The following is a 10,456-nucleotide window of genomic DNA, read 5'->3' as shown; positions in this document are numbered from 1 at the left end:
ATAGTACAAGAGCTCCTACTAGGAGCATAGTTGGTTAGCTACTCTTAAGTTGGTGGGACAGAGGCATTGGCTTACTGACAAAAGTCTAATAATTAGGGATATCATCTGTATGTCATATAAAATGCATAAATTCCATAATCCATTTAAATTCAGGTTAAGAGAGTTTTCAACCATAATGTCAAGAAACAGGGCCAGGGATTTAGCTCAGTGGTTCCAGCGTCTGCCTCACAAGTGCAAGGTCCTGAGTTCGATCCCCAGTACCAAAAAACACAAAAAAACCCAAAGAGGTATTTCTTTGATGTCTACACGGATCATGCTACCTCCAATAACATCTTAAAAAACATGAAAAGTAAGGAATAACTGAAGAAAATACCATACAAAGATTCCTAATAGCACCATATTGTCAAGTGCTTGCAAGTACATTCAGGTATAGTTCACCTCATAGCACCTACAAGCACAATTACCAAAAATAAATAGAAAGTTAGATATAGTGAGCTTTTATTAAGTTTGTATAGTTCTTATGATGATTAATATATCTGAGGCACAAGTGATAGACCTTTTTGTCATTGTTTTAAAAATCAATATATGGAAAACATGCGATGGCAAGTTCTTCTTTTGTACATCCCCTAAGACAACATTTATCTGAGTATTCTCTGTGTTTCCTTTGAGGATGATTCCCCCAAAATATACTGCTTAAGGCATTTTGTTTCTACTTTTCTTCTGAAATTTAACACTTTCATGAATGTATGGATCGACATCATGTGATGAAGAAAATTTTCTTGTCTTATCAAGGAGCAAGTTGGTCTTTTTATACTGATACTCAGGCAATGACTGAATCTTTCAACTGTGTATTGCTTCTTCCTGAGAGGCAGAAGTAGAGGCTACTGAGAGATAAAAAAAAAATTCTACTTTATTAAAATCTTCCATTAGATGGAAATTTAATACTGTACTACTAAAACCACCTAAATATTAAAAACAAGTAATCACATTTTAAAAAATAGAAAGTATGCTCATTCAAAAGCAATATATATGTATATATATATAACTAAAATAATCATAGTGTTTTCCTATTTAAAAGCTTAAGAAAACCTTTGAACTTTTCATAATAACATTTTTATTGAGATCATTCATGTGCCATAAAATTCAGCATTTTATAGTATACAAATCAGTGATTTTGAATATATTCACTATGTTATACAATCATCAGCACTATTTAAATCCAGAACATTCCTATCACCCCGCAAAAAACATAGCAGTCACTGTCAGCAATCACTCCCCTTTTCCTTTAGCTCCTGGCAACCACTATTTTTATTTTTTTGTTTCTGTGGATATGTCTCTTCTGTGTATATCATATAAATGGAAGCATATCATATGTGGCCTTTTATGTTTGCTTTCTTTCATTTAGCATAATGTTTTCCATGTTCATCTATGTTGTAGCATATGTAATTTCTTCATTTTATGAAGAATAATTTTCTATTGTTGGTTATTCCACATTACATTTTGTTTATACATTTATCAAATTATGCACATTTCAGTAGCCTCCAATTTTTGGCTATTACTCATAGCCCTGTTATGAACATTCATGTACAAGTTCTTATGTGAATATGTTTTCAGTCCTTTGGGCATATACCTAGGAGAAGAACTTCTGGATTGCATGGTAATTTTGTTTAAATTTTTGAGTAAGTGCAAAGCTTTTCCACACCAGCCACACCATTTTATAATCCTAGTACTGATAAAACTAAGGTTTCAGTTTCTCCACTCCCTCACAAACACTTGATATTTTCCATTTTTTATTGTACCTATCCTAATGGATGCCATAAAGTCCAGTCCTACTTATAATGATAAAAATATCTGTTAGCAAGCTTCCTTATCTTGGTAAAGATTATATGGCATTAACTTACCAACATTATTAAATTTAAATGCACGCCTTTAAGACTGGCAACAAGACAAAATATCCCCTCATCATTACTACTTAAAAATGACTAGAGGACTTGGCCAATTCTATTATTTTTTAAAGTATAGTCCGAGGTTTACAAAGAAAATGATAAAAGTATCACTGGCAAGTGACAAGAAAAACCCATAGAATCAACAAATTATTAAAACTATGAAAATAGTTCAGTATGGTTTCTGGATCAAAATCAGCTTACACAAATCAGTTGCATTTCTCTATCCAATAATCACTAACTAAAAATGTAATTCACAACTATTTTTAATAGCATCAAAACAAAGTATTAGCCAATTATTTAGCTAACAATGCAGAAAGTCTCCATAGGCGACTTTAAAATCCTAATAGTATATAAAACCACTTTATGATTTTTTTTTTGGTACTGGGGATCGAACTCGGGACCTTGCACTTGTGAGGTAGGTGCTGGAACCACTAAGCTAAATCCCCAGCCCAAAACCACTTTATGATTTTGACTGGGATGACATTATGTTATAAAGATGTCAATTTTCTTCAAATTATGTATTCCATGTATCCCAATTAAAATTCCAAGTGGGGGCAGGGATTTATCTCAGTGGTTCTGCTGCCTGCCTCACAAGGGCAAGGTCCCAAGTTCAATCCCTGGTACAAACAAACAAAATAAATAAAATTCCAAGTGGATTAAAGAAAAACATTCAATAAGAATACTCTTATATGTGGAAGAATGAAGATTGCAGATGAACTTAGTTGATCTTAAGGGAGAAAAACATTGGAGACTTTTTGTTTTGTTTTGTTTTTTTGTTTTTTGGTACCAGGAATTGAACTCAGAACCTTCTGTTTACCAGGAAAGCATGGTGACACTGAGCTAAATCCAGCCCCTTCGTTGGAGATTTTCTATCCCAGAAAAATGATATGCTACAGAATCATAGTATGGAAAATAATGTAATTGTACAAAGTCAAACAAATAAACCAAATAAACAGAATAGGAAGCTCAATAAACAATGAAGGTGACTGTATAAATCAATGGAAAAATGGAAAAATGTTGATTAGAAGGTACTTAGAAAACTAGCCGCCTAATTAGAGAAAAATAAAACTTACTGAAAAAACTAAAATAAGATAATATTCCTACTGAAATCAGAACCAAAAAGGACCTGTGAAAAATTAAGGACATAATGTGAAAAGTAAAACTGTAAAGTTAACAGAGGAAAAGAAAAGGACCCCTAATTGTTCAATGCATTTAAAAAGTAGAAAAAAATAAAGAAAAACACTAATGCTTGATTATATACAAAGTTTAAGCTTTCAGCCAAACACCACTAATACCCAGATGACACAATGAGAGAACATATTTGTGATATCTAAACACAACAACTGATTACTGTTGTATCTAAATTTGAATAACAGTGCCACATCCCCCAGTGCAGAGTAGGAGGGTTCCGGGCCAACCTACCCCTACTTCCAGCACAGAGGAGGCTTCCAGGCTGACCTACTACAGTTCCCAGCACAGAGGAGGCTCCTGGGTCATCATGCCACAGCTCCCAGTGCAAAGTAGAAGGCTTCAGGGCCAACCTACCCCTGCTCCCAGCACAGAAGAGGTGAGCCAAGCGTGCGCCAGCAGCACCCCCACCCACACCCCATCAAAATGAGAAGACACATAAACAAGTCACAAAACCAGACTTCCAGATCACCTAAAGCAACCCCAAAGGGAAATGAGACAGAACACTCTGATACTCAACTACCTGGACTCCCTGAACTGGCAACAAAAGAGGATCTGGAAAAAATGAAATCAGAAATAATTTCTCAGATAACAGCCAAGATTGTACCCATAGTGCAAGACATGATTAATAAATCTAGAGAGGATACAGATAAAAAAATAGAGGAGCTGAGGAATATGATGGAATCCCAACATAGGAAACAAACGGAATCCCTAAAACAGATACAAACAGATTTCCAGGAGGTTAAAAACTCCACTGAAAGCTTATGCAGCAGAATGAATCAGTGTGAGGACAGAATTTCAGATATAGTTGATAAGATTGCATTTAGTGACCAGGAAAAGAAAAATTTCTTTAATATTGTAAGGGACCACAAGAAATCAATCCAGCAGCTGCTAGACAATGCAAAGAAGAATAACATAAGACTAATCAGAGTCAATGAAGAAACAGGAGAGAGTGCAGACAACATAAAAAAACTGTTCACAGAAGTGGTGGCAGAAAACTTCCCAAACAAGGGGAAAGAACTTGACGTACAGAAAAGTGAGGCATATAGGACTCTACCTAGCCTTGATCAAAAAAAATCTACACATAAGTATATAATAGTTAAAATTCCATAAACCCAACAGAAGAACAAAATTCTACAAGCAATGAGAAAAAAGAAACAAATCACATACAAAGGAAATCCCTTCAGAATCACAGCAGACTTCTCAATGCAAACCTTCAAGGCAAGAAGAGCTTGGAGTGATGCATTTCAAGCCCTAAAAGAAAACAGCCTCCAACCCAGATTGATGTACCCTGCAAAACTATCTTTCAAAATTGATGGAGAAATAAGACACTTTCATGACAAAGAACACCTTAGGAACTTCATGAATACCAAACCAGCACTCCAAAACACTTTAGACAATATGCTAGGAAAAGACGAGGATCAGAACCCCAGAAAGCCCAGCAGAATGAATCCGTCTGGTGCGACAAGAAATTAAACACAAAGGGGGAGAATCCAACAAAAAGAAAAAGTCGTAACAAAAAAAAGCAGGAGTAGCTATCCTCTTTGCAGATCAAGTGGATTTCAAACCAAAATCTAAAACACTTCTGGTCCCAAGAATTTCAGATAAAGGACAGTCAACTTGTATGTACAAATCTATTGTGAACATGTATTTTCATTCCTCTTAAGTAAAACTTAAGAATAGAGCTGTTGGTTCTTAACAGTAATACAAGAAATTTCTACATTGTTTTCCAAAATGGTTTTATTATTTTACATTCACATTAGCAGTATTAGAAAGTTCTAACTGGTTCACACCTAAGCTGACATTTTTTGTCATTTTTGGTTTTTTTGTTTGTTTGTGTTTTTTTTGGTACCTGGGATCAAATTCAGATCTTTGCGCTTGCACAGCAAGTGGCGAAACCACTGAGCTAAATCCACGGCCCCTTGACATTTCTTTTAAAACTTTTAACTTCACTTCCCTAATGAGTGTATAATGTGATCTTGTTATTGTACTGATTAGTAGTTTTCAGATTTTAGTGTTGCACACCTTTCCTTGTGCTGTACTGGCTATTTATCATCTTCTTGTGTCTACTTTTTAATTGGGTTGTCTATTAATGAGCTGTAAGAGTTCCTTATATAATCTGGTCATAGGTTATATGTATTATAAATATGTTCTGGTTAAGGACTACTTTTCATTTTCTTAACAATGTCATTTAAAGTTCTAAATCCTGATGGAATCTCATTTATCAATTTCTGTCTTTTATACATCATGTTTTTTGTATCCTAGGAAATTCTTGCCTACCCTAAATTCATGAACATTTTCCCTTATAATTTATTCTTAAAGTTTTATACTTTTAGTCTTTCATTTTTACGTTCATAGATCTTTTCAAGTTATTTTTATGTATGGAAATAAAGGGTTGAGGTTAATTTTTTACACACAGATAACAGGTGTTCTTTGCTGAAAACAGTATCTTTTCCTCTGCTCTTGAGTTGATTTTATGTTCTATAAAATGTTAATGTTAAATAATCTTTCAAAACTCAGTGGACCATATGTGCATGGTTCTATTTCTAGATTCTCTGTTTTATTCCATTGATCTATATATCTTTCCTTATGCCAACACTGCCTTGATTACTGTAGCTTTAGAGGAAGTCTTAAAATTAGGTAATAAATAACACACACACAAATAGAACTAAATTTGAATAACTTTTACAAATAACATGTAAAATTACTATAATTTCAACAAAAAGGGCACATATATAAACAAGACATTTTCAGAAAGAAAAAAGCCAAAAGACTAACCTGCAGGTGAATCAATGCTCAAGCCCAGAGCTAGTTAAGACAAAAATGAGATGTCATTTCATGCTTTTTATACTGGCAAAAGTTAAAAACTACAATGTGAGCTGCCAGCATTGAGTATGAGTACATAGGATTTGTGGTACAAGTACAGACTGATCTAGCTATTCTCAAGAATAACCTGACACACCTCACACAATTTAAGCATATGCATATTTTACAACACAGGGATTCCACTTCGGATATATTTGTATGTTCCAGCAAAATTTTCACACAGGTCTTGTCATGGTTTGGGTCTAGATGTCCCCCCAAAGCCTCACATGGTCATAGGCTTGATCTAGAGTGTGTGAAACCGGCATTCATGATGCAATGCTAGGCTCAAGGGCATTAGGATTAAGGGTGTGAGTGCTACTCACCCTAAGTAGTCTGAATAAGATAAAAGGGGCAGGGAGACACTGTTAAAATTCTTTTGCTACCTCTGCTACCTTGTGCACACCATTTTGTTTCTCCTTTGAGATGCTTATTTGCCATCCCAGCCTTGAAGCTAGCTGATTATGAACTGAAACCTCTACGAACTGTAAGCCAAATGAACTCCTTCCCTTTTAACTTTGGGTGTCAGGTATTTTGTCTCAGCAATGAGAGAAAAGTAACTAACACAGGCCTGTAAGGGGAAATATACAATGATGTTCACTGTAGCATTATTTATAGTGCAAGGAGTTGAAGGCTATATAGATGGTTTATCATTGAAAGAATGAGCAAAATTTAGGGAATGCACATGAGTATTATGAAACAATTAGGAGGAATCTTCACATGACAACAATAAGATACAAATCTTAAATATATTTATATTTTTAAAAACTCATGCACAAGAAGCAAGGCATAATTTGTAAAAACATATAAATACAAAAATAATAATAAACACATTGGAATGACTGCCTATGAGAGAAAAAGAACAGGAGTGGAAAAAGGGGACTACATGGGGCAATCATGGTCTAATGTGCTATATAATTTACTTATATTTTCTGTCTTCACTATTCTGTAAACTTCATCAGGGCAGGTGTCTTCGTTGTTAACTCTTGTAACCCAGTCACCAAGAAGAATGCCTAGCACGTAACAGGTACTCAAATTTTGTCTAATTAATATATAAATATAGGGGCACTGCATGGGGCATTTGTGATGATATCTAAAAATGAGCAAACAAAAAGCCAAGAATAGGTGAGTGAAACCTAAAAAAGGAGAATATGATCAATCTAACTGCAAAAGGGGTTTTAGATTATGAAAATGTGATGTTGAAACATTAAATTATTTCACAAGATACCAAGATTTGGGGAGCAAATACTTAGGCACAATTTAGAAATATGATGTCTGCTTCATGGTCCCACATTCTGGGGTAGGACTTGGAGACATGGCCTCCACCTTCAGGATGCACTAAAAAGAAGCACAACAATTTCAGATTCTAGATATATATGAGCAACTCTGAAAAAAAGCATTTTTTAAGTGTCAGTGTATGAAACTTTCTCTGTGTCAGATTCAAATAGAATAATAGAGAATTAAACCAGTGAATAAACTGACTGGATTTAACGTAATAATGTCCTGCTGGCAAAAGCTAAATAAAAATTGTTTCAGCAACATCATATGTAAAATAATTGGCATAATTATACATTCTGTATTGGAAACACTTCTCTGCAACTTCTACATTATTCACTGGAAATTAACAGGACAGAATAAATGTCATCTTCCCTTATAGATTAATAATTTTTAAAATTTTAACACAAATTCAAATTTTTTTGACAAGAATGAGACTTTTAATCAGTTTTAAGTGGAGTTTATAACACTAAGAGATAAAGGGTTGTTAACAAACACAGTAACAAATGGACATCTGATTGGTATGAGGCATTATCCTGTACACATCGTTTTGTGTGTGTGTGTGTGTGTGTGTGTGTGTGTATCCTCAGTGCATAGCATTTACACACAGAGCCACTGCTGCACAAGATTATCTGAAGAGGCTGGATCAGAGTAAGGCTGTTTAACAGACTGAAACTTTTTAGTATATATATTCTATATGAAAACAGGTTGAACTTTTCTTCAATTGGCAGGTAGAAGGCAACTCTGCCAAATACTACAGTTAAAGCCCCAACTTGAGTGCACAGTCCCACCCCTTCCATCTGCATGCACGACACATTAATAGTATTTAAAGGTAAGCGAGGCACTCTGTGGCAACCACAGCCATCGTTATGAACATATTGCACAAATTTTCTAGAACTAAACATGTAACTACAAATTTATATTTATAACTCAAACCCATTTTTCTTTCTTTCACTTTTTTTTTTTTTTTTTTTTTTTAGTGTTTTTGAGACAGGGTCTCCCTATGTAGTTCAGGCTGGCCTTGAACTCACTATGTAGCCCAGGCTGGCCTCAAACTGAGTGCGATTCTCTTGCCTCAGCCTCTTGAGTGCTGGGATTACAGGCGTCCACCACCACATCCAGCACTTTCACACATTTCAAAACTGTGGCATATGATATTTCTACTTCAAATTATACTTTACGTAGTTCCCATAGTAACAGAGAATACTAATTATGAAATATTAGATATATTTTTATTTCCTACAAATTGTATTTCATTGCAGATTCTCTCTTACTGAACTAATGACATTTATTCCTCCAGGACAGTGTAAATAGCAGCCAAAACAATGAGGTGCTTAGTCAGCTCTGAGTTGAAAAGTTGAACATTTTTTATTAAGAAAAATGTTTTTCAGAGTAGGCTTTATTGGGGAAAAGGAGTGAGTTCAGCCAGCCTGAACTATAAGACCCTGTATCAAAAAAAAAAAATCAAGATTTAGACTGATGGTTTCTGTCTCTTAAGTTTTCATTACCTTAGTAACATTTAGTTAGTTCCATTCATCAAAAACTAAGTTAATGAGTACTTACAACATACTAGGCATTATTTCAGTAATCTACATAAGCATCTATTTTTGGCATGACAGCCTACTCAGTTCCTAATTTAGTAAGATTTATCCAAATTGAAGTAAGTGAACTACTTTAAAAGGTAACAATTGTAATGACATTATGCTATGGATAGAATATGAACAAATGCATTTTTTATAAAAATAGTAAACAACATTGGGACTAAAATGTGTTAGTCATAAAAAGTGAAATTGGAAGAACTGATCTGAAAAAGAAAATTCTTTCTAAAGATTAAATGAAAGCCTTCAGTATAAATTCAATGTATATTAAGCATATATAATGTGGTCTTCCTTTTGGTAGGCATTTCAGGTAAAAGTATGAATGAGATAGCCTCATAAGATAGTGTGATACGCATGGGTGGCTTTACAGAATTGAGATGTGGAATTGCACAGGTGTGCATTTGGTTTTAAAGTTCTGTTGTATCAGTCTTGGAATTCTCAATAACTTTATCTTTGAACTTGGAAGTGAAGTGCAATTACATGAACTTTAAAGTGAAGCCTGATGGGAGAATGAATCATGCTCTTGAGCAGAGAGATATGGACAAGAAAAGATAAAAGCTTGTATATTTTTTGTACATTTTTCCCTTTTAGAACAAGGACCCTGTAGTTTTGTCTTACCTTAGGTTGGGTTGGGGCAAGTACACAGCCAGTCCTGATGACAGTCAAATAAAACTGCACATGCTAGATACTATGTAGAAAGAAGAATGGAAAAGATCAAGGATGACTTCACAAGGAAAATGATACCTAAGGTGGGCTTTGAAGGACAAAATAAAGTTTGCCAGATGACAGGAGCACTCGGGGAAGCTAGGAAAGGAATGGCGTTCTTATAAAAATGTGCACACTTACATGTGTACACATATTTCCTCTAAAAAAAGGCTTCATGGAGGTCTCTGTATAGTCTCAATATACTAGTTTTTAATTATTTTTATTTATCTATATACTAGGCACAAATTCCATATCCTGCAGAAGCTCACTGTCTGACAAGAGCAAATCTGAGAAGAAATGTAAAGAACAAACTTGCCCATGGTTTAGATTTTTACCTGAGTTTGTGACTCTTCCCAACACCGGGAAAGGCATTTAGGGTCTTGAAGTGCTGGAGGCCAAGGGCTTCAACTTTCGGAGTGGCCTGGGGAACCAATTGTGCCAAAGGGTTTTCTTTTTCAAATTGGAACTGGCTCCAGTCAGTATTGCCACAGAGTTTTACTATTTCTTTCAACAGGTGGCTGCCGCACAGCTTCCTGGCTCTGCTGATCTTCTGGTTCAGCTCATGGGAGAAGGGAACCAACAGGAGCCCAAGCCACAGCAGACTTAAACCGAGAAGCCACGACATCCTGACATCCTCCGCCCGCCGCAGGCCCCTGACCCTGCAACTGCCTTAGTATCTCCCGGCCCCGCCCCCCTCCCCCCTCCCCCCTCCCCGACCCCCTTCCCCAGCTGCCTTCGGAGGCTGCGCAGACCTCCGGAGAGCTCAGAGTGAGTTGACCTGGCCTGGACTTCCGGTCTTCCGCAACCTCTCCGGAAGTCTCAGGTAGCAGGCTCTGGCTCTTAAAATGAAAGTCAAAGACTACCTTCTCTCCCTGGATTGAT

The 10,456-nt window shown here is 35.7% G+C and overlaps 1 protein-coding gene across 1 annotated transcript; it reads right to left on the bottom strand.

Annotated features, from left to right (window-relative positions):
• Positions 1 to 477: 477 nt before the first annotated feature.
• Positions 478 to 10,252, bottom strand: Insl6 (insulin like 6). The gene is given in 4 exon segments (XM_021253020.2): positions 478 to 699; positions 702 to 881; positions 6,920 to 7,089; positions 9,910 to 10,252. Coding segments are annotated over 4 exon segments (768 nt in total). The 5' UTR covers positions 10,200 to 10,252; the 3' UTR covers positions 478 to 571.
• Between the last annotated feature and the right edge of the window lie 204 nt (positions 10,253 to 10,456).

The sequence above is a fragment of the Heterocephalus glaber genome, unplaced genomic scaffold (assembly GCF_053883595.1).
Source record: "Heterocephalus glaber isolate CG9 unplaced genomic scaffold, H.glaber_assembly_v1.0 deba00001481, whole genome shotgun sequence".
NCBI classification, from domain to species: Eukaryota; Metazoa; Chordata; class Mammalia; order Rodentia; family Bathyergidae; genus Heterocephalus; species Heterocephalus glaber.
This window is presented reverse-complemented; position numbering and strand designations above follow the sequence as displayed.